The 25902-nt window shown below is 43.3% G+C and overlaps 1 protein-coding gene across 2 annotated transcripts in view; it reads right to left on the bottom strand.

The window, feature by feature from the left end:
* Nucleotides 1-6526: 6526 nt before the first annotated feature.
* Nucleotides 6527-25902, bottom strand: part of LOC142109198 (acyl-coenzyme A thioesterase THEM4-like) — a 32826-nt gene continuing 13450 nt past the window's right edge. Inside the window, exons 4-7 of one of the 2 annotated variants that reach the window (XM_075193290.1) lie at nucleotides 19610-19763; nucleotides 9023-9133; nucleotides 7996-8120; nucleotides 6527-7180 (exon numbers count right to left, since the gene is read on the bottom strand). In XM_075193290.1, the coding sequence (XP_075049391.1) occupies nucleotides 7155-7180; nucleotides 7996-8120; nucleotides 9023-9133; nucleotides 19610-19763 (416 nt within the window). In that variant the 3' untranslated portion in view covers nucleotides 6527-7154. Of the gene's footprint in view, nucleotides 7181-7995; nucleotides 8121-9022; nucleotides 9134-19609; nucleotides 19764-21571; nucleotides 21726-25902 lie in introns of both variants that reach the window. The other variant, XM_075193291.1, reaches the window with a different exon arrangement.

A 25902-nucleotide genomic window follows, 5' to 3' on the forward strand; every position in this document is an offset into this window, starting at 1 on the left:
AATTTCCTACACTCGCCTTACACACTTTCTTACAGCAAACAACCTACTGGATTCTCTTCAGTCAGGCTTTCGCTCTCAACACTCCACAGAGACTGCGCTGACCAAGGTTGTCAATGATTTGATCACAGCAAAAACTGAAGGCCATTACTCTCTTCTAATTCTCCTAGATCTCTCTGCTGCATTTGACACTGTTGACCACTGTCTCCTCATACAAATGCTACAATCCCTAGGTCTTGAAGGCACTGTCCTATCCTGGTTCCCATCCTACCTATCGAACCGCGTTTTCAGTGTTAATTTCTATGGATCCACCTCCGCTCCGCTTCACTTATCAGTTGGAGTACCACAAGGCTCAGTCCTATGTCCTCTGCTATTCTCTATCTACACCACCTCTCATGGAAAACTAATAAGCTCCTTTGGATTTCAGTATTATCTCTATGCAGATGATACACAAATATATCTATCCTCTCCTGATCTCTCACCATCTGTGTTGTCTTGCGTTACTGACTTTCTGCCATTTCATCTTAGCTTCTCGCCAACTCAAACTCAATCTTTCAAAAACTGAATTAATAATATTCCCACCCACAAACAGAAGCTTCCTGCCTGACAGTTCTATTTCTGTTAATAACATGACCATAAATCCCACCCTGCAAGTTCGCTGCCTAGGTGTGATCCTTGACTCACAACTATCCTTTGTTACCCACATCGACTCTATATCTAAATCATGTTACATACATCTAAAAAAACTTTTCCAGAATACGCACATATCTCACACAAGACACTGCAAAAACCTTAATTCATGCACTCATCATTTCCCGCATCAACTATTGCAATTCCCTCCTTACTCGTGTTCCCAAAATCAGACTTGAACCCCTACAATCTATTTTGCACACAGCGGCTAGATTGATTTACCTTGCAAACCGTTCTTCCTCTGCTGAGCCACTCTGTCAGTCTCTAAATTTGTTGCCTGTTTTTCAACAAATCCAATAGAAAATTCTTCTACTAACATACACGGCCATCAACAAAATTGCACCGACATACATCTCCTCACTTGTCTCAAAATATCTCCCAACTGTCACGAGCCGCGGCGATACTCACAGCCGCCGCGGCTCGCTTCCTGTCGGTCCCAACGTCCTGGCCGTCACCATGACAACCGGGACGTCACTTCCCTCCAACTCCCGACCGTTGCCAAGGCAACGGTCGGACGCCTCCTCAGCGCCGCGTCCCGGCAGCCAGGCGCGCATGCGCCCTAGGGACAATCAGTCAGATTCAGCCTGTGGCTGAATTAGCAGGCATTAGCCTGCAAGTGTGGATTTCAGGGCTAAGCCCTGATTGGTCTTGCTAGGTGCTGGCAATTAGCCTGCAAGTGTGGCTATGTCTAGGGGCAGGTTCTGATTGGTTGTGGGTTGTATTTAAGGCAATGAGGTCTGCTGCCTCATTGCCGGTTATAGTCTCTGTATCCAGTCTGCTGTACCTGCTCTCTGCCTTGTTACTGTCTAGTGGACTTGCTGTTGTTTACCCGTGTATGACCCTTGGCTTGGATTTTGACTTTGCTTGTGTATCTCGTGACCCTGACCTCTGGCTTGAATACCGACCTCCCTGTCTGCTCGTGACCCTTTGACCTCAGCTTGTATACTGGTACTGTTGTCCGCTGCCGGCCCCTGACCTCTGCTTGGATTCCACTCCGCTTGCTTGGGTTCTCCCCAGCCGGTACACACTTCACGACCCTCTTGTCAGTCTGCAGCCCAGTCTGTCCCCACCATCAGGGGCTCCAGTGAACACCTGACTGGCAGAGTAGATTCCGGGTTGTGTCGTGCCGGCTGGAGGGGTTCCTAACACCATCTCGACACCTTCGTTCTGCACAAGGCCTGCGTCTCTCTTCCACTCTCATCACATCCTCCCATTCCGGGTTACATGAATTTTTTGGGCTGCATCCACTTTGTGGAATTTCCTCCCTCGCACAGTAAGACTTTCCTCATGTCTTCAAACCTTCAAGCATTCTCTGAAAACCCACCTCTTCAGACAAGCTTATGATATTCCTCAACCAGCATCTTATTCTCCCTAGGTTACCCTATTACCACCCTCTACACAGCTAACACAAGACAACAACCCTCTGACCAACATTGCTCTGTGACTGATCACACAGCCCACTCAATACTTTTTACCTTTGCATTCTAGCTGTTCCAATGTGCAGTATGATGTAGCACGTGCCCCTGTGTTTCAAACTTCTACTGTCCCACAGATTGTAAGCTTACGAGCAGGGCCCTCTTACCTCTCTGTCTGTATGTCTTACCCAGTATTGTTTTATTAATGTTTGTTCCCAATTGTAAAACGCTATGAAATTTGTTGGCGCTATAGAAATAAATGTTGATGATGATGCAGTCTCCATTTACAAACATTTGTGATACAGAATGGGTCGTTTTGAAGAGCTCAGTGACTTCAAGCGTGGTACTGTGATAGGATGCCACCTTTGCAATAAGATGGTTTGTGAAATTTCATCCCTGCTGGATATTCCACGGTCATCTGTAAGTGATATTATTAGAAAGTGGAAGCGTTCAGGAACAACAGCAACTCAGCCAGGAAGCGGAAGACCATGTAAAAATCACATAGTGGGGTCAATGACTGCTAAGGCGCATGGAGCGTAAAAAGTCACCAACGCACTGCCTATTCCATAGCTGAGGAGTTTCGAACTTCCACTGGCATTAATTTAAGCACAAAAACTGTGCAGTAGGAGCTTAATGGAATGGGTCTCCATGATCGAGCAGCTACATGCAAGCCTCACATCGCTAAGACCAATGCCAAGCGTCGGATGGAGTGGTGTAAAGCACACAGACACTGAACTGTGGAGCAGTGGAAATGTGTTCTGTGGAGTGATCATGCACATTCTCTGGCAGTCAGAAGGGCGAGTCTGGGTTTGGCAGATGCCGGGAAAACATTACCTGCCTGACTGCAATATGCCAACTGTAAAGTCTGGTAGAGGAGGGATAATGGTATGGGGTTGTTTTTCAGGGTTTTGGCTAGGCCCCTTATCTACAGTGAAGGGCAATCTTAATGCATCAGCATACTGTCACAAGCGGCGGCGGTACGCTGCATTCTGGCGTGAACTAGCAGCTGGGCGCGTGCTTTATTTTCTATGCTCTGTTATTATCCTTTTGGCATAGATGTGGGAGAGTGTAGGGACATCATCCAACTCCAGAAAGAGCTCTCATATGATTTAAACTGGTTCATTTTTATTTTTATACATGCTTCCTGGTTTATGTTATTACCTATGCCAGTTCTAGCTAGTAATTAATTAGCAGCCTCCTGAGGCTGATTGTCAGCCCTATCCTCCTCTGTCCTGATTGGCTCTTAGTACTTTTTAAGACATTGAGGTCTGAGCCTCACTGCCGGTTATAGCGTTCTGTTCCAGTACTGCTGCCTGCTCCTGTTCTTGTTTAGTGTTTGGTGTTGAAACCTTGGATTGATTACCTGTGTATGACCTTTTGCCTGTACCCGGACTCTGAACCACTGCCTGTGACCCCGACCTTTTGCTTGTACCCGGATTCTGAACCACTGCCTGTGACCCCGATCTTTTGCCTGTACCCAGACTCTGAACCACTGCCTGTGGCCTTGACCTTTTTGCCAGTACCCGACATCCTCTCTGGTGCTCTGTCCAGTCTGCTGATCTCTGGCCTGCCGCCACACCATGTGCTACCTCCTGTACCTGTGCGCTGCCGTGTTAGCATAAACTCATACTAGTCTGAGCATAAGACCTGGGGGCATCAGAGTACCTGTGAGCATAACCAGTCTCTACGGGAAAGGCGGCTGCTAAAGGTGAAGACCTCTTTTACCTGTTCTATGAGTTTATGCCGCACTGGTGGCCATAACACATACCAAGTCATTTTGGACAATGCTATGCTTCCAACTTTGTGCCAACAGTTTGGGGAAGGCCCTTTTCTATTCCAACATGACTGTGCCCCAGTGCACAAAGCAAGGACTACAATGACATTGTTTGATGAGTTCGGTGTGGAAGAATTTGACAAACCCGCATAGAGCCTTGACCACAACCCCATTGAACACGTTTGGGATGAACTGGAATGGAGATTCCGAGCTAGGCCTTCTCGTCCAACATCAGTGCCTGATCTCATAAATGCTCTACAGAATGAATGGGAACGCATTTTCACAGAAACACTCCAACATCTTGTGGAAAGCCTTTCAAGAAGAGTGGAAGCTGTTATTGCTGCAAAAGTGGGACCAACTCCACAATAAAGTATATGTATTGTGCATTGAGCATACTGAGTTGCTGTGTTTACTGTACTGTGCTGTCTCCCATTGTATTGTGATTTTGTTTGTCTCTGTACGGCGCTGCGGATGCCTTGTAGCGCCTTATAAATAAATATTATTAATAATAATAATAATATTTGAATATAATGTCATTGCAGTTCCTATTGGTGTAATGGTCAAGTGTCCGAATACTTTTGTCCATATAATGTATTATTGATTCCTTTGATTCAGGAAGTTCCTCATTATAGTTTCCCTTTAAAGCAGATGTACCCCTGGCTGGATTGACCTTTGCAAGTAAGGCCCCAGACTTAACTTGTACTATTTATATAGTTGATAAACTTGTGTCTGGAAATCTTACATATAGTGCAGGTGTAAAGAGAATTATTGCGCATTGCGTTTATAAAATGTTCTATTTAGATGATTTTGAGACCCAAAAATGTCCATAAACTTCACTTAAATTTTGAATACATCAAGGAAAATGTATTGATAAGTTATAGATATGTTTCTTTGGTTCTGCTGTGGCGCAACTTGGTGGTCCTGGGGGTGGAGAAAAGAGGGTGTAGGAAGGGGAGAGAGATAGGAGGTGGGTGAAAAAACAAAGTATAGAAGCGGTACAGACAATATACTGGCGTGCTATGTTTTTGCAGCCGGATGATTATAGCTTTTGCAGATTTTTAATGTCATAGCTCTTTTGCTAAAACGTCTATAGCTCTATTGCAGTGTATATTGACTGTAATGTATAGGGGCTATTTAGTTCTGTTAGTTCTCTGTTTTTTCTCTTAAAGAGAAATATCAGGTGTTTATAGCGGAGTTTATAACTCTTGGAAATATAGCTCTTGGTAGTTGTTTTTGTTGTTAGTGAGAGCTAATGTTTATAGCTGTGGTCTGACTGTGGGTTATGAAACATTTATAGCTCTGGTAGGTCTGTGATGTGTCTAAGTGGAGGGAGGGTTGTGGATTATGGGTGTATTAGGTGTATTTGTTCTATTAATATAGAACTGGTTGGGTCTGTTCGGTGGGTGGGATTTGTATGAATGTGTTTGTATGTGCTGTATTTTATGGTAATTGGCTTGCTCTTGATGAAAGTTGCTCTTATGAGAGCAGTTAGTTAATGGGGAGATGGGCTTTTCTTCCTTCTCTTTTGTGTGGCGCTTCCTTTTTCAGGTCTTGCGGCGTTAATGTAGCTTGGCCGAGCGGCTTCCTTAAAACGGCATTTGGAACGCACTGTGCGCTCCAAAAGCCGAACTTTCGGGTAGCGGGTGGAGCGCACAGACGCCTGTGCGTTCCACTTCTGTGTGTTCTCACCGTTGGCTTTTTCTTTGGTTGTCCCCTCGTTCGGTCTTTGGTGCGAGGGTGGATGTTAGTTGTGGAGGTCTGATGATGGTGTGGGGTTTCTCTTTGGTCCTGTAGGGTAATTGCTGCGTCTTTAACCAACGCGTTTCGTCCGGAGACTTCCTCAGGGTGCTAACAGAACTAAATAGCCTCTATACATTACAGTCAATATACACCGCAATAGAGCTATAGATGTTTTAGCAAAAGAGCTATAACATTAAAAATCTGCAAAAGCTATAATCATTCGGCTGCAAAAACATAGCACGCCAGTATATTGTCTGTACCGCTACTATACTTTGTTTTTCCACCCACCTCCTATCTCTCTCCCCCTCCTATATACCCTCTTTTCTCCACCCCCAGGACCACCAAGCTGCTCCACGGCAAAAACAACAAAACACAAGACTCCACCCACGGAAATCGGGACGACCGTGACACCTGTAACAGCAGCAACAACTACCAAAACACCAAGAAGAAGCGCAGACGTCCAAGGTAAACCCCCCAAAAAGGGTTCCTACAACCTCCATAGATATGTTTCTAACTTGACATTTTTAGACTATATGAAGAAAAATCAGGTGCCAAATTGCAAAATTCTCTGCATGTGAATCATTTTATACTCTCATACACATAACATGAATGAACAGAGAATTCTGAATGTACATGGATTACCGTTCATGCCTCCAATGTCATCATTAGTGAACAAAATAAAGAAACGGTTTTGTAATTAGGCAATATAATAATAGTTTCATAATTTCTCATGTTTATAATTTGGTTGATCTATAAACTAAATGCATAGCTGGTAAACTAAATAAAACAAATTTTCCTATTTATTAGCATTGTTTATTTCTAAATCACTGAATGAGATGTGTTTCATTTTTATATCATTTTCACTTTTGATTTGATAGAAAACAGGTTTGACACCGATGGCAGTCTGGTTAGTTCTGTTTTATTAGATAATGTTGACCATCAATAACAATTTTATATTATATAGTGTATGAATAAAGCTGGGACAATAACAAGCAATTGATTCTGTAGTTTGTTGTGGTTGGGGAATAACATGTAACACTTAAGGCAAAATTCTGATGGTGAAGCAGCCAAATGTGGAATGAGGTGCATATTCCATTTGAAAATTTTGATCATCCCTACTCCTGGCATATTAATTAGTAAGTGTGAAAAATACATTTGATACCTATTTTGCATCTTTTTTTCCCAACAGTCAATTATGGGGTGATTGTTATAAGCTGAGCACATTTAATGCAATAAGCGTATCCAAAGTGTGAGCATTTCAGGCAATGCTTACACTAATAACAGTAAGGATATATGAGGTGTTCTGTGACTATATACAAGGATACAAGCCTCCATCTGCTGGTAACATAAAAAACAGAAATGTAGACTGTGTTATATTCTTCACTTAACATTCATTAGTATTCCTTGGTTATCATGAAGTCTGAGGTAGGTTAAGAGCTTGTTGTAAATCCTGCACATGTAGAAAAACTTACAAGACAGCTTGCTGATACCATGGATTGCCCTTGTCTTTGTGTTTGGATTGTTGGGACAGGTCTTTATTAAGGATTCGCCTTGATAAACAGAGCTAAAAAGTAAAGCAGAAAGAAGTCCAGTGCTCTGCAGGGGAGTACAGTAGGGAAAACAGTACATACATAAAACAGGGCCACACAAGATAGACAAAATAAATGCAGACATGAAAACAAAGGGTATGGAGGACTCTGCTCATTAGAGAGCTTACAATCTAACTGGAAGAGGGCACAAATGAAAGAGGAGTGAGTGGGGCTCATAGTGGAGATTGGGACAGTTGTGAGAGTGCAGTAGTTTGAATAGTATCATCGGGGATAAGGTAAGCTGTAAAAAAAGATGAGGTTTTCAGAGAGTGTCTAAAGATTTGAAGGCTCTGGGAAAGCCTGAAGTTTTGTAGGTGGGAGTGAGAGGTGGTTGCTAGAGATGAGGCAAAGCACAGGTCAGAGGTAGATCTAAGGGGCGGGAGTAAAAGGAGCACTGGGAGCCAAAAGAGCGAATTAGTTTCCCAAAAGAAGAGGTGTACAGTGAAAAAACTAAAGGGCCAAGAACAGAGCCTTGTGAGACCCCAACAGATAGTGGGAGTGGAGTGGAGGATGAAACACTAAAGGAGCGGTTCTATATGTAGGAAGTGAACCAGGAAAGAACTGTGTCACAAAGGTCAATGCAGTGAAGGGTGTGTAGGAGATACAGAGTTACCCTCTTCTTTTAGAGTCAGACTACTGTTTAAATCTCAACACAATACACTACTCCATAATGTACATCTCTAAAGGGGTAACACTTTAAAAAAAAAAAAAAAAAAGGACCCAATGGCACAAGACTCTTGATTGAGGACAAGGTAAAAAACTGATTGTGTATTCACTGTTTGCTCCTTACCAGTCGCTTCTGTGTGAAGGGTTACATCGTCATGGCTCCGGATTTGACAACTTGAATACACCTTCCGACCATCTAGTTTTTCAACATGACTGTCCACCAACAAGGTGCATCCTAGGGGTACAGGTCTGTCAGGAGAAGTGTTACAAGGTTAAAGTGTATGCTCAGGTTTTGAATTGTAAAGTTTCGTTTATTTCAGCTAAAACCTGTCCTTCTCTTCTTTAAGGGCTGTATCACTGCTTTTACTTATACTGTAGCACTGATTAGCAAAAGAATACTAATATTTCTCACTTAAAACATTTTAGAAAATGTTTAACACATTTTTTAACGCCTTATAGTCTACAGTTCTAGACTAAACACCACAATTCTATTACATTTTACATTAAAAGTAAAAAAGTACTTTATTCATACCACCCCTTAAAGAACAAATTTAATCTTATCGTAATGCTAAATTATGTACTATACCTTGCACTGTTTAAATGTAATAGAATGTATCCCCCCAACAAGCTAATTACTTTACTTTTGGTTTTTATTCTCCTACGGGATAATGGAGGCCTGAAATACAGTGTCAGACTGTCCCACCAGGATATCCAGGAAATATAGGACTACCCTGGTCACAACTCCTCATGACTTCCCCCTCAATGAATACTGGTGAATGACATACAAAGGCATTATAGAAGGGGAGTTAGTTATTATTAACTTATTTGTAACAGGAGGGTCAAACTTGAGAAGCTCTGCTTGAAATCCATCTCAATGAATAGTAGATATGACACCAGTGTCAGACTTACCACCAGAGCACCATATGGGGCCCAGTGATGCTGGTCCATCTTCTCTGGAGATACATGTGTGGTGAAGCCCCAATTTGGATTTCCGTTCACTGTACATGCACTAGCCCCCACTCATGCTCAGAAGAGTAGTGCAGCGGCCTCCATAGCAGATGGACCAGCATTGTTGACCCACCCCAAAATATTGCTATTGATTGCTAGATCTCTGGCCTTCATATAACGCATTATTAAGGTGTAGCATTTACTTGAGGTAGTTGATGTTGAGATTGGCTGTCATGACACTTCCGTATGTGTATACAGCTCCTGCTCCAGCTGTGCTGTCAATAATAGTAGCGATGCATCCTCCATGGGCATATCTGTGAGGAAATATCAGGTTAGTATTAGAGGAATAAAATGTCCAAAAGCTTGGACATATGCTTTTGATGCAGACATGACCGCATCTTCAGATGCATCGGACACAGCATACTGTGCAAAATGTGCCTCTTTTTTTTTTACGCAATTTACATCTGTGTCTCTACATCAGGCCCTAAATCTTTAAAAACTGAACAATGTAAGAAAATATAAGTAGAATTCAATTTTCTCTTTCCTTTTATCAGGGGACACTGTGATATTGGGGTATAGTAGGTGGATCTGGAGTAAAGGCACTTTAACACCCAAATATTTTTAGTGGCTAGCTATTCCCCTACTATGTCCTCCAATGGGAGCCGTCTTCAGTTTAGTAAAGTGTCCTCTGGAGTAGGGTGTTATTTACTATAGGTACTTGTCCTGTGGTTTTTTTATGTTATTTTTACTTTTCTTTTTTTTCTAAAAACAGGTGCCTTATTGGGGATGCCGCCAAGGAGTTGAAGTGCTTGTCAGCCACCTTCACACTGGGTCACTGATCGGGGGAGAATAGCCTTTATGCTTTCATCTCCCCGACAGCCTGTAGCTGTTTTTCTCATTGAGCAGTGCATGCTAATTTCTAGCAGTCGCACTGCTCCGACGGACCTCCTGTGGCTGTCAATGCTTCCCCTACCAATGATCACAGTTTCTCAGCGGGGCCATCTGCCAAAGCAGATCTCCTTAGAGGAGAATACAGCTTCAGTGGCTGTGCTGAAGCTGACACAGACAGGCAGCACAACAGCCTTGGGTGTTGCAGACAACACAGGTCTCCATCTGTAGAGTACAGTCTCGGTGGATGTCAGGTAATGGGGTGGAGGAGGGTGGTGTTTCTCAAGGGGACACTGGTGACCTGATGTCCTCAGCCTAGTGGGGGCGTGGCCTATTCACATTGATGGTTCTCCACAGTGGTGACCACCATTTTTCAGCCGTGCAGTAGCATACTGTTATCCTCCTCCTCTTGTGCCATTTTTGTGTTACCAAGTGGGCTATAAATATTTATTTCTATTACATTATAGTCCCTCTGACATTCTCCTTTGATGTGCCCCTTTCACTGTCTTTTCAGCAGTATCTGGGTTAGCAATTTAGTATGTTGTGTTTATGACCTATAGTTAACACCTTATTATACCTTACTAGAGTTAAAAAACGTGAGGTCTCATTTTCTTACACTATTCTCTGATATGTATTTATATTTTCTGTCACCATGTGTGAAATAGGGCCTAAGAGTAAAAGGTCTGCTGGAAAGTTTGTGCAACACTATACTTCTGCCAAATATAATGCCAAATTATCATGTGGACAGTCTGACCGGATGCCCGGTGTGAGGCAGAGTTTCATGAATAGCGTTCGCCCACGACTACACTGGCAGCCTTAGAGGAACCGGCTTGGGCTAAGTCACTGCAGTCATCCATAGCCAAACTCACTCTGGTAATGTCTCAGTCCAAAGAGGTAGGTGACTCCAGCGTCGGACTGGGGCATGAAGGGCCCATCGGGGGACTGCCCATCAGAGGGGCTGTGGCCAGCCATCATAGAGGTGAGACCAGACACTAGAGGGGGAGTGGTCAGCCCACGAAGGACAACTAGCATCATAGTGTAATATATAAAGAATGGAGTGTGTATATAAAGAGTACACAGTCTTGACCTGCCCCTTCGATTGGGCAGAACAGTTACAAAAAATTGGGATTGTCCCATTAGTATCAGAACATTTGACAGACTTTCCTACCTGTTCTTGTCACTTTCATCAACTGTGGCTGCTGGTTTCTTTAGTTGCAGCTTGTCTGGATCTTGGAATGTTGGGGGCCCTATTTGGAAAGAAAAATGGGTACATTTAGAAAATTTCAACCAGCCCCAGCGTTAAATCACGATTAATACTTAGGTGTTCCTCCAGCCCCAACATTAAAGTAATAGTATTCCTATTTAATACATAAACCTATTTCTCTCCCTCCAAACAGCCCCAGCAATAAATTAATAGCATTTACGACAAATAAATATACCTATTTCCCACAACCGTCACTGCCATTAAATAATTCACATTTAATAAATAGACCTCATGCTTCTCAAACTCAGCCCCACATTCAATTAATAACCCCCAAACCACCCTATCTTAAATAGTCCCCACTATAAAATTAAATTGCCCCACCATCACCCCACAAACAAAATAGCACCCATTAGTTAGCCACCACCTACCACACACACACACATACACTTTGCATTGCCACAAGCCCACTGTGCAATCACATACACACACACACACATTACAGTGTCCCTTCATCATCATGCTGTGCCCCCTTATGATTAAACTGCGCCCGTCATGCTGTTTTTGCTCCCCCCTTCTCCTAGCCCCCGTTTATTACACTCTGCCATGCTGCTTTGGCCCCCCTTTCATACTTTGCCTTTGCCCCCTTCACACTATGCCATGCTGCCTTTGCTCCCCCTTCACGCTGTGCCATGCTGCCTTTGCTCCCCCTTCACTTTCCGCCATGCTGCCTTTGCCCCCCCTTCACTCTCTGGCATGCTGCCTTTGCTCCCCCTTGCTTTCGTTCTTTCACTTACCTTTTCTATTGGCTTCTTTCTTCTCTTTTCTTCTTCTGGCCGACTCCTCTCTGCGCTGCTCCTCACTGAACGTCGGGCAGTATATATATATATATATATATATATATATATATATATATATATATATATATATATATATTTATTTATTTTTTTAAAGTACTTGCTACCCCACCAACGAAGAGGGGAGCGATCAGGGTCGGGGCCTTCTGGGGGATATCCCGACTCCCCGGCGGACCAGTCCAACCCTGGGTGACTCTTCTCATTCTCTAGAGACACCACATATTCCGCCTTCACAGCCCGTACCATCCACTGGTGGGGCTTCCCAGGCTGAGGCTGGTTTGGCGTTGACACTAGCCCTGTCCGCGCAGGTTCTGGCAAATGCCGCTTCCTCACCGGAACGCCTTCTTAGTGCCCACTGTAGATCACCGTGCAAATGTCAGGTTCCTGAGACAATTCAATCTGATCTTTCCTTGGATGAAGATGGGGAGTTTATTCAGGAATCTGAGGGAGGGAATGCTTATAGTGCTGAGCACACTTCAAAATCACAAAGAACCTGCGTCATTAAGTAAGTTTGCTTCTTGACAAACTATGTTACGATGCAAGGGGTGCAAATTAGTTTATTATTTTACACATAAGATAAATACTGGCTGTTTTTCCATGTAGCATACAAATACTTGCTAGCTTTACTATTACACTGAAATTTAAAGTTGATCTAGGATATGCCCTACCCCGACTATAAATCCAATGCAACATGGTTTTGTCCAGGTGCAAAACTACTCCTTTTTTATGCATTATCACTCTGGCCCAGTGTGAAGAACTTAATCTTGGGGGTTAGACAAACCGTGGGGTTTATAGAACCCGAAGTTATGGATTCTTATGGCTTTTCCCTTTTTAAGAGGCAGAAGAAGCAGACTGTTTGTTTCCCTCCATCGTCTCAACTCTTGGGGGTAAATGTATCAAGCTGAGAGTTTTCTGACGGGTTTGAAAAGTGGAGATGTTGCCTATAGCAACCAATCAGATTCTAGCTATCATTTTGTAGAATGTACTAAATAAATGATAGCTAGAATCTGATTGGTTTTTCAAACCCGCCGGAAAACTCTCAGCTTGATACATTTACTCCTTGGGGTTAAATGTATCAAGCTCCGATTTTGAAAATCCAGCGATTTTCTCGGGAGAGTTGAAACTCGCTGAAATATTAACCTCAGATTTGATGTAAAAATCGCCAGAGATATTTCTGTCAAAATCACCATTTTCAAAATCGCTACAGATCGAAGCCCCGACTGTCTGCCACTCTAGCTATACAAGTCTCCAAATGTATGAAGCTGAGATTAAGCAAACTCTACCGAGTTTGCTGTACAAATCGCTAGATACAAAACACTGCTTCCTAGCTGCGAGATTAGTAAACACATCACTGTTACACTGCAGGGCTATAAAACCGCAGGTCCCAGCGGCTGTCAAAAGTTTAAAAACAGATAAATAGCGCAATAGATGGTTTCCCTGGCGCTCCACCACTCTAAAAATAATCTGTCACTCTTGAATTATACTCTTTTATATTGTATTTATTTTTAAAATGCATAAACATGTATTATCTCTGGCCAAAGTAAAATTGAACATCAATGAATAGGTTCCAATTTTCCTATAGATAAAAACTCAAATAAGCATAGGTTGAAAAAAAAATGTTTTTGACATCATATTCTTCTCTCTAATTTCCTTTTTCGATTCGGAGTGGTTCCTATTTCTCCTATCAACGAGGGGGACCGTTCTTTGTGCCCCACTAACTCCAAAAAATGGTCCATACATAGATCTGGATCGGGAAGGTCTATTTCTTTTTGTGCCTTATTAGTTAAGTTCAAATTTATTTGATCTAATAATTGGTGTTTTTTGCCTCAGGTCTCCTTTTCAGCTTGCTTACTACCTTTCTCAAATTGATGCTTATACATTTTTGATCTTTCCATTGAGTATTTCGGAGTTCCGAAATTTTTAGTAGTCATGCTAACAAGATCAGCAACATGATTAAGAAATACTGGCCAATACTTTTAAAAGATGAGAAATTGATTGGCCTAATTCCTAACAAGCCTCAAATTACCTTTAAAAGGTCACCCAACTTGCAGAATAGTCTAGTTAGGAGCGCCCTGCCTATACCGAAACAGGAGATAAAAAACACCTGGTTGAATGAAAATCAGGGAGGATTTTATTTCTGCAATAAATGCTCCACGTGCAGGAAAACCAACATCTGCACTTCCAGACCTATAGATGAATTTACATCTAATCATAATCAGAAAAAATTCTGCATTAAAGAAAAAATTACATGTGACACTGTGGGCGTTATTTATCTCCTACAGTGTCCTTGTAATAAGCAATATGTGGGTAGAACCACAAGGAGCTTGAAAGTGAGACTTGCAGAACATTGCAGAAACATAAAAAATAAAGTGGAAAATCATAGTATGTCTGCACATTTTCTGCAACACCACAACAGCGACATGACAGCCCTTAGATTCCTGGGCATCAAAAAGGTGAAACAAAACTGGAGGGGTGGAGACTATGTGACCAAAATCTCCAGAGAAGAAGCAAAATGGATCTATGACCTGGGATCTTTAGCACCAAACGGTCTGAATCTAGATTTTGATCTAGGAAGCTTTCTAAATAAATGATCTGTTTACCCCTGACTTGTAAAAACATCATTTTTATATACAAACTGAAGAAGTTTCCAATTGTTAAATTTACTGATATGTGGATACTCATGGGTATGCAATATACAACGTTTACCATTTTTTAGTTTTTACCATTTTTCAGTTCAAACCTTTATATCCATCTTTATAGGAAAGTACATGTGTGTATACATATATATATATGTATGTGTGTGTATACATATATATATATATATATATATATATATATCCTCATGCTACCAACAGAATATATAATAATTACTGGAAAGTTAAGCGCTGGAGATTCTGCTCTATTGCATAATACGGATAGATTATATACAGTTAACGTCCAGTAGGAAAAAACACATTCACCCCACATGGGGTTAATAGCGGAACCAATAGGAAGTTGGAAGGAGGAGTATAAATACATGAGAACTACACTGAACTTTTCAACACAATTATCCCTGAGGAAGCCTCAGTTTATGAGGGGAAACGCGTTGGTTATTTTATACTTTGGACATATACACTTTTGTACTATTGTACTGTCGGGTGGCTACTGTCTGAAGGATTTGCTGGCGATGCCCAGCTAGGAACAGATATCACTCAGCGTCAAAGCGGAACAAAAAATCTAAGTACAGGTTCCCTGTCGGACCAAGGAAGACAGGACACGCATGCGCAAACGGAGTTCCTGTGCACAGGACATCGCAGCTAGAGCTCTTGCTGTGGATGCAAAAACGGACTTTTTATCCCCTAACCTGTAAGTTCGCAGACAAGTGTTTTTTATTGGGGACAGACCACAGTCACAGACTTAGAACTTATATTCATTACACTATCAGTGGCTCAAAATGATCTTCACAATACGGAGAACAATATGATGTCAAAAACATTTTTTCTCAAACGAGGCTGAAGTTAGCTTCTTATTCGGCCAGCTTCTTATTCGTTTCTAATTCATGCTCCAGCTTCTTATTTAAAAAAGCTTATTTTTAAAGTATTAATTCAATTTGAATCACTGATTTCACATCAAATTAACACTACAGGGGGTCCCTTATACAAAATGCATTATCATTTTGCCTCACCCAACAATGTTATGGGCATGAAATCAGGGGGCAAAGAGGGCAAAGTCACCATATTTTATCATTTTGAATAAGTAGCTGCAGTTTTTCAAGGGTTGATGTTTTTATTAAAAATTGCAACAAAAATAAATCCAGTATCACTTTGTCCAAGATAAAATAGACTATATACATTATCCAAAGAGTAAAAAGGACCAATATCAACAAAAACTTCACATACCCAATTCTACTACAATCCCATCACAAAACTACTAATACACCACTTCACAAATATAAAAAAAAAGCACAAAACAAATCAAAAACTTTCCACGAGAGAAACATGCCAACCCTTAGCACAATATTTTTCATTACCACAACCCCGCCACCAATCTATAATACCACCCTCACATCCTTTACTGTCAGGTAATGAAAGCAAACTTTAAATGTATGTAAACCTTACCAAAAAAAAAGGTTTCCACAAAATCTAATAGTGATGAAACAGGATAGATAGCCAAGAATGGAGAGACTGCCAGGTGTTCGCTACTGCTTAGGGAGGTCTCAGCCCCCGCCAAAGTCTACCCCAGCTCGCAGCATCCATCCGACCCCTCTCCATTTCCCTTATTTTCCAAACCTCGTGCAGAATACTATCCACCACCTCACTGCAGGGAAGGATTTTGCCCTTAATGGACACTAAACACCGTGCGCTCCATGTGTAAAACCTAACTACTACGCTAACTAAAAAACGAGTGCTTAAATCAAAATCTCCACACCTTTTGGCGTGGGACACTCCCTTGTAAACCTCTATATTAAAAGGACACTGAAGCAAGAAGTGGTCCATTGTCTTCAGCTCCCCATGACATTCCTCCCGTGGACAATCACAATCATCGACACCCCTATGCTTCAGATTCCCCTTAACAAAGAGCCTCCCGTGAAATGCAAGCCAAGTGAGATCTCTAAACTTCGGAGGAATCCACTTGGAATTCACCAAAGACAGACCCTTCAAGCTCATATCACCTGGGCAATCCTTTAGTAACAGGGGCACATCAAAGTGAGTATGCAAAATCCTCCTCTCCAACACCCTTCTAGAGGAGTTTTTTGCCTCACCCACCTCAATCTGCCATTTCCTTGTCACCTTTAAACCCTGAACCACATAGGCCGGGAGGTATCCATGCTTAACTCGAAGACTTTTTACAGGACCCCCCATCCAACCATGCGTTGAGAAAGGGGTGCACCCAAACACAAAAGCCAGCTACCCACCGAGGGCAAGACTTCAAAAAGAGACTCCCGAGATGAAGCTTCAAAAAGGCAGTACTAAAGAACAGCACTGGGTTTACCATTCCCAGGCCACCTTCATCCTTCGGTTAGTAGGTCACATTCCTCTTGATGAGGTTCAACTTGTTCCCCCATAACAACTGAAAGAACAAGGAACTGACCTTGATCCTTAATGATTCTGGCAACAGACATATGTAACTGACGTACAAAAAAATTGGGATCAAGTAAGTCTTGATCAAATCAATCCGTTCTCTGTAGGGCAGCTTCCACTACTTCCAGTTATCCACCTTAGAGGCGGCATCTGCCAGTTTCAATTCCCAATTTCGCTGGGCATAATCACCCGAACCAAATAGAATGCCTAAGATTTTAACCTCTTGACTGGCCTGAGGGAGCGCATCCGAAAGAACAAACTGCCGTCCTACCTTCCCTAACCAGAGAACTTCACTCTTTTCTTGGTTTATCTCTGAGCCCGAAGCCTCAGAATATTCGCAGATTAGATTTTCAATGCCACGCGCCTCGGCCATGTCTGACAAGACTACTGTGACATCTTCAGCGTAGGCCGCTACCTTCAAGGGAACATCCACAGCCAGCTGCACTCCCCTCACTGCACCGTTCTCAATCCTCCTGATAAAAGGATCAATCGCAAATACATAGAGGAGAGGGCTCAAGGGACAACCTTGTCTGACTCCAGATGACACCGCAAAAGTAGGACCCACCCAACCATTTACAAGAGGGAAGCTCTCGGCCTGCCTATAAATGGTACGCAGCCAATCAACCACCCTCACTGGCAGACCATACCTCTCAAAAAGTGCCCACAGATATTCATGATTGACACGATCAAACGCCTTAGATTGATCCAGCGCCAGAAGGTACTTACCCCACTTCTCAGCCCTGCACCACTCCACGGCCTCCCGGACGCCATGGACAGCATTAAAGATGCTTCGACCCTTCACCGTACAGTGCTGAGAAGTGGAAAGCAACAGGCCTGATACTTCCATAATCCTGTTAAAAATGACCTTTGCCAGAATCTTTCTATCTGAATTGAGAAGAGCGATGGGGCGCCAATTCTCAATCCTGGATGGATCTTTCCTATTGGATAGCAAAATAAGGGCGGACTGCCTCATGGAGGGAGGGAGTAACCCTCTACCCAAGCTTTAATTAAAAACCGCCACTAGGTGTGGGGCCAGGAGGTCCACAAAGGCTTTATAAAACTCGGAAGTTAAACCATCCGGGCCTGGGGATTTCTTATTTGATAAACTATCAATCGCCCTCCTGACCTCGTCCACCGTTATCTCAGAATCCAAGGGATCAAGAGAAGCCTGATGGTCACGAAGCCCAGACACGCCCCTCAGAAACCGTTCCATCTTCTCTCTGATAAGTACCTTCCCAGACAAAAGGCCAGAGTAGAAGGAGTGCACGACTGACAAGATACCCCCTTGGTCTTTCCGGAGGACCCCTCTGTCATCGCGCAGTTCCCTCACCTCCTTCGTTTTAACCGAACTCTTACAGTAAAGGTAGGGATCCGGAGAGTGGTACTTACCGTAGTCCCTTTCCAAAACCAAAGAGGCATAACGGTCATACTGGCACTCTTTTATCTGGGATTTTACCCACTATCTCCACCCTCAGAAATCAGGAAATCGAGTTTCCGTCTCAAGGCATGGCAGACGTTCTTTTTTATCCAATTCCTCTGAACTACAAGTTCCCTAAAGAACCTCCGAGTTCGTCCTTTGAATTCCTCCCACCACTCTGGCCTAGCCCAACCTGTGTCTAAAAGTGTTTCTTGGGTTTCAAGGAAGTCCCTAAAGGATTGTCTAACCTCCTCATCTTCCAGAAGGCTGGAGTTCAGACGCCACAGGCCTCTGCCTTTCTGAGGGGTGTCTGAAGTGTTCAAAGACACGCAAAGACAAACATGATCCGAGAACTCTACCGCCATCAACTTTGGAGTTGATGTGACAGAGCTCCCTTTAACAAAAAACCTATCTATTCTTGACCTACTTCTACCTCTAGAAAAGGTGAACCCTGTGAGGTCTGGAGAGTGACGAATATGCACATCTACCAGTCCAGCCTGACTTACCATATTAACTAAAAAACCTGCATCATAGCCCAGCGATGTCCACGAGCCTTCCCATCCTCTGACCTAACAGTGTTGTTAAAATCACCCCCGAAGACAATCTGTCGGCACGTAAAAAGGTAAGGTTTAATTTCCCTGAAAAGGCATTTCCTGCCCCGTTGGGTCTGTGGACCATAAATATTTATCAACCTCAGGACCTGCCCTCTCAGGGAAACATCCATAACCATACATCTGCCCATGCTTATTTCTATAATCCGCTGAATGGTTACCATGCCAGAAAAAAGGACTGCCACTCCACCGTGCGGCTCGGCCGCAAGAGACCAATAGGAGGGACCTCGCCTCCACTCCCGTTTGCATTTGTGGAGATCTGCGAGGCGCCCAACCCTAGTCTATTGCAAAAACAAAAAATCGACCTCAAGCGTGTTGAAAAAAATCAAAGGCCAAATAACGAGCTTGATCGGAACGCACAGATGCCACATTAACGGTGTTCCAACCTCAGCACCCACCCCCTTTTGAACAAAGGGTTCAGCCTGCCTAACCCTAACCTTTTCCCTAGTTCTCTGCACTTTGGGCCTCAGGATCATCTCTGCACCAGCAGTACACAAAATTTTCCAACGGCATTTAAACCTTGAAAAACTGCAGCTACTTATTCAAAATGCTCATAATGCTATCTGTGCCCACTTTGCCACCTGATTGCATGCCCAAAACAGCATTGGGCCAGGCAAAAGACAGATGTTTTATATGTAACTGACCACCCTGTCTTGATTAATTACTTATGTTCAGTAGATATTTAAATGCACCACTCTCTAGGTTCTTTTTTACTACTTTTAGAAGAAAAATATGTATAGAAACATAATAGCTTACCCAGGAAGTCCCTCAAGGTAGGGGCCAGGTTGGAAAATACAGATCATCCTTCTCTCTGCCTTGTTATAAAACATGCTGTACTCGAACCCAACACCATCACTATCTAGGTTTCTAAGGAACAGGCGTTTGTCTATTCCTGTCTCCAAAGAGTCACCTGCAAATCAATGAAGACTTGAGTAGAAGCTAGGTAAGTATTTTTGGTACTCAGTAATGCATTGGAGACTATTCCAATTTACAATGTGCTGGAATTGTTATGATTCTGTTCAAAACCTAATTCCTTATAATTATAGCCACGGAGCCAAAAATGTGATACAAACATTAAACTGTTTATTACAGTGAAAACCGGAGAGACCAATAGGAGGGACCTCGCCTCCACTCCCGTTTGCATTTGTGGAGATCTGCGAGGCGCCCAACCCTAGTCTATTGCAAAAACAAAAAATCGACCTCAAGCATATTGAAAAAAATCAAAGGCCAAATAACGAGCTTGATCGGAACGCACAGATGCCACATTAACGGTGGCAAACTGCATGGGTTGGGGAGTCATCATTAAAGATTATAGGCATGGGCATTACCTTCATTACCTCTCAGCATTATATTACCTAACACCTATAAGGCCTTTGACCCTATACCCGGATTCTGCATACCATCACTTCTGGCCAGAGACACTTCTGACCCAACCACACCGTCAATCCCAGGAATTGTCCCCCCTGGGTCCTCCCTTTCTGGATATATTTCCTCCCCCTCCCCCCTGGTTCCATCCCACCCACCTCCCTCTTATCCTGCTCCCTATCCCCCCGATTCCCTCCACTTGAACTACGAACTACCTCAAACATGGTGTCAGTATCCTCAGAAACCTTTGTAGGCTCCCCACCTACTTGAATTACAGACTTGCGAGGAAATATTACACCCACAATATTGATCTCCCCACAATTCTCACCCCCTGCTACACCACCTGTTCCAACCTCAGCACCCACCCCCTTTTGAACAAAGGGTTCAGCCTGCCTAACCCTAACCTTTTCCCTAGTTCTCTGCACTTTGGGCCTCAGGATCATCTCTGCACCAGCAGTACACAAAATTTTCCAACGGCATTTAAACCTTGAAAAACTGCAGCTACTTATTCAAAATGCTCATAATGCTATCTGTGCCCACTTTGCCACCTGATTGCATGCCCAAAACAGCATTGGGCCAGGCAAAAGACAGATGTTTTATATGTAACTGACCACCCTGTCTTGATTCCCACTGTCAAATTGCTGGCCCAACGGCATTTAACCCTTGAAAAACTGCAGCTACTTATTCAAAATGCTCATAGTGCTATCTGTGCCCACTTTGCCACCTGATTGCATGCCCAAAACAGCGTTGGGCCAGGCAAAAGACAGATGTTTTATATGTAACTGACCACCCTGTCTTGATTCCCACTGTCAAATTGCTGGCCCAACGGCATTTAGCCCTTGAAAAACTGCAGCTACTTATTCAAAATGCTAAAAATGCTATCTGTGCCCACTTTGCCACCTGATTGCATGCCCAAAACATATAAACCCAGTAAACAAACAATAGGAACTTTGCTTGTACAGTGTACAAGCAATGCAACTCTAATGAGTATTACAGAGGCACAAGCTCTATTTATAATCTTAGGAACGGGGGGGACAAAAATAAAAAATCCTCTTTTTGTATTCATATTTCATTTAAGTTAAAGTTTCATAATGGATCCTTTGCAACTAATTTGTTGGTATGAAAATAGTTGCATCGCTGAAAGAAGGATTAGAATAGTTGAACTATTTCATTTCTGACACTGACATAATGACCTGCTCCTTATGTTATTTCTGTAGTGTTTTTGCAACAAAATAACATGGTGCTTACTTGGCATTAATTACTTATGTTCAGTAGATATTTAAATGCACCACTCTCTAGGTTCTTTTTTACTACTTTTAGAAGAAAAATATGTATAGAAACATAATAGCTTACCCAGGAAGTCCCTCAAGGTAGGGGCCAGGTTGGAAAATACAGATCATCCTTCTCTCTGCCTTGTTATAAAACATGCTGTACTCGAACCCAACACCATCACTATCTAGGTTTCTGAGGAACAGGCGTTTGTCTATTCCTGTCTCCAAAGAGTCACCTGCAAATCAATGAAAACTTGAGTAGAAGCTAGGTAAGTATTTTTGGTACTCAGTAATGCATTGGAGACTATTCCAATTTACAATGTGCTGGAATTGTTATGATTCTGTTCAAAACCTAATTCCTTATAATTATAGCCACGGAGCCAAAAATGTGATACACACATTAAACTGTTTATTACAGTGAAAACATAGTCCAGGTGAAGCAAAATAAAGAGAAACCAGTTCAGGCTTGATAAATCAATGGACTTCCAGGTATAGCAAAACAGCAGGTAAATGATAATGAAAATACAGCAGGTACCTTAACTGAAGCCAGATCACAGCATTAGCCAGGAGTTTTCAGGAACTAATAGTTAGTAGTGTGTTCAGGCATGAGACAGACATCAGGTAGGTTTCCAGGAGATAAGTTACAGGTGAGTAGCAGAAGGGGGCTAAAACAAGGCTATCCACAGAAGCAGCAAATAACAAAGCAGGTAATCCAGGGACAAACAAACATTAGCAGTCTCAGGAACATCAATGACCAGCACATGAACCTGGGAGAAGCTGGTATAAGAAATGAGTGACACTGGTGTGCAATAATGAGGAGCAGAGAATAACTCCTACCAGTGAGTAGAAAATGTCCATAGGAAAATAGCAGGTACTGCATCCAGGAACAGGACATAGGCAGAGACCAACAGAGAGTCCTAATAGGAATAATAACTTGTCTGTAATATATTAACCACCACTAACAACTTACCTTCTAACAATCTTTCTATGAAAATCTATAGGAAAATAGACTCAATTTATAAGTAGGTATATTATATTAAATGGCTGTAATACTGTTTGCCTGCCAGATATAAAACGAGATATTCATATCTCTCATCATTCCCAATTTCAGTTTCAGTACTCACCATGATGTGTCCTGGTCATTCCATAAATCTGCTTAGTCATACTTCCCAGTTTTTAGGTCATACCTCTTTGCAACAGAAAGTATTACAGCCCCATGAAAAATGGGTCAGTTTGAGAGTATAAATATTAGCTATATTGAAGAGTTTACAAGGGAGGCATCCAGGTGTCCCAATTTTACCAGTAGAAAACTTGTTTTTACCACTAAAAATCTATAACTATGAAGCTGGCTTTGTTAATAACAGAGGAATGATCTAGAACATGTCATATACTTTGTTCCATATATTCACTGTATATTTAAGTGCAAGATAATATCTTGCCCATCCAGCTGTGGCTGCTCTTGTATGCTGCCTTCTAACCCTACAGTAATGTTTTTTGGTTTGTTATTTTTAAATCCTTCATGCTGTCCCTAGAAGTAATACAAAACAGCCAGGCATTGACTGAGGAAAGAGAGCAGTGATTGGTCAGGGAATGATGCCAGCACTGATCACTTCCTCATATCAGGATCAAGTTATCTTTCTCTACTCATCATCAATTTATATAGCGCCACTAATTACGCAGCGCTGTACAGAGAACTCCCTCACATCAGTTCCCTCCCAGTCCTGTCCCTGGAGGACATACAAACTCCACACAGATAAGGACATGGTCGGGAATCAAACTCATGACCCCAGTGCTATGAGGCAGAAGTGCTAACTACTAGGCCACTGTGCTGCCCACTCTTACTTATACACATATCATACACTGACAAAAGAAAGCTAGCAATGATCATGACATTTTATGGTCAATAAATGTTTCCTCCAGTCTGACGTACCTACCTTGCCACACACCTAATCAGTGTCTGTGAGTATCGTCGGTTAGTTGCAATCCAACACATATTACCTAGCCTTTGTGCTCCAAATCATACTATTTTAAGTAACACATTCTGTTCCAATGTGTATTAACAGGATTAGTGACAGTAGATTTCCAAAGCTGCTTTTAAACATCTGGCATCCAAGAGAAAGTTTACATGACCTGATTTTCTGTTTCAAAGGTTGGAAATGCAAGTGGTAGAATACTTATTTGTAATTTATCGAAAAGAAGAATGTTATAAAACATTCATTGTTATAAAAAGAGTTTTATATTTCCCTTTGCTTAAACAGCCAATCACTACTTCCAACAGCCATCAGCACAACACAAATTTGAAAGAGACAGGGTGTGAGGGTAGCATTCCAGGCAGCATATAATTGATTGTGAGCTGTAGCCACCAATCAAGTTCCACATTCTCCAGCTATCAACTAATGCCCCCTTTCAAACTTCTCTAAGGTCAATTACTGTAAAATCGCAATTTATGTTTATAAAAGGACACAGGGGGGAGTATACATCCCCTTTAAGAATAGTAATTTACTGGAATTATGTTCATTTATGGATGTCACGATCTGCCTGCAGCATACTGCTTTGCCTGGCAGCTCCTAACCTGGACTATCAGACTTTACTATTTGTGTTCATTTTATGTGTTAGCAGCAGTACCTCTGATCACTAGAGGTGCTGCTATTGTGCCTGTTCCTAGTTCCTTAGGAGTTAACACTGCCTCACTCATTATCCCATGCACCTGGGTGTGTTCCATATATACCTGTCACTCCCAGCACACATGGCTGGTTATTGTTGTCATATCCTGATGTCACATCCTGTTATTACTGGTTCCTGCCTTCTGATATGCTTCTGGTTACTTGCTGCTTGGGATTTGTTCATATTACCTCTTGCTTCCTGCATCAGCTTTGCACATGGTACTTACTACAAACTTGATTACCTGCTATTTGTACATTTCTGCAAATAAACACAGAGTATTTTCACCATATTTGTGGCTCCTAGCTGTATTCCTGTATGTAACCGTGACAGTATAACCAGCCCACAAAATAGCTTAGGAGTCAGGTGAAAGTTTTGTTTTATTTCTGGGACCTTTTTTCTGCAATCAATTTTTCATTTGTTTTTTGCAACATGTCTGTTTCGCCAATCTTGGAATTGCCACTGCTACAAACTTTACAGATGGACATTATCTTGCTACGTTCTCAGCTTGCTAGATTTTCCTCTTTACTTGTGGACCCTCTCAGGAGACTGTCTAATTATGTCTCTTCTAATACAGAAGCTGCTGGTCTATCTCAATCCACCTTTACTACTGCTGAACCTGTGCAAACAGCACCTCTTAATTGTGCTTCTACAAATTTGCTGTTTAGTAAGAACTATGGGTTGGCTAATTGCCGGTTCACAGGTGGTCCACGCCCCCATCTGACCGAAGAGGAGTGACAACGCCGAACACCAAACAAGTTGTGTCTCTACTGTGCAATGCACATTTCTTGCAGGACTGTCCTATCCGTAGACCACGTCAGCTTACTGAACCATCCCCTATTGTTTCTAATCGGCATTCCAAATTTGTTTATGCTCCACCATTTCTGTTCTCTGGGAAGAGACCCAATCTGCCAGCTCCAGCCGCCTGTCTTGAGGCGCCAGCTCCAGCCGCCTGTCCTGAGGCGCCAGCTCCAGTCGCCTGTCCTGAGGCACCAACAGCCTCTGTCTCCTGTTCCGAGGCACCAACAGCCTCTGTCTCCTGTTCCGAGGCGCCAGCAGCCTCTGTCTCCTGTTCCGAGGCGCCAGCAGCCTCTGTCTCCTGTTCTGAGGCGCCAGCAGCCTCTGTCTCCTGTTCCGAGGCGCCAGCAGCCTCTGTCTCCTGTTCCGAGGCGCCAGCAGCCTCTGTCTCCTGTTCCGAGGCGCCAGCAGCCTCTGTCTCCTGTTCCGAGGCGCCAGCAGCCTCTGTCTCCTGTTCCGAGGCGCCAGCAGCCTCTGTCTCCTGTTCCGAGGCGCCAGCAGCCTCTGTCTCCTGTTCCGAGGCGCCAGCAGCCTCTGTCTCCTGTTCCGAGGTGCCAGCAGCCTCTGTCTCCTGTTCCGAGGCGCCAGCAGCCTCTGTCTCCTGTTCCGAGTCGCCAGCAGCCTCTGTCTCCTGTTCCGAGGTGCCAGCAGCCTCTGTCTCCTGTTCCGAGGTGCCAGCAGCCTCTGTCTCCTGTTCCGTGGTGCCAGCAGCCTCTGTCTCCTGTTCCGAGGTGCCAGCCTCTGTCTCCTGTTCCGAGGTGCCAGCCTCTGCCTCCAGCTTGGAGTCTTCAGCCGCTGCCTCCGATTCCGAGTCCCCAGCCGCTGCCTCCGATTCCGAGTCCCCAGCCGCTGCCTCCGGTGGCGCATCCCCAGCCGCTGCCTCCGGTGGCGCGTCCCCAGCCGCTGCCTCCGGTGGCGCGTCCCCAGCCGCTGCCCCCGGTGCCGCGTCCCCAG

The sequence above is a fragment of the Mixophyes fleayi genome, chromosome 12 (assembly GCF_038048845.1).
Source record: "Mixophyes fleayi isolate aMixFle1 chromosome 12, aMixFle1.hap1, whole genome shotgun sequence".
NCBI lineage: Eukaryota > Metazoa > Chordata > Amphibia > Anura > Limnodynastidae > Mixophyes > Mixophyes fleayi.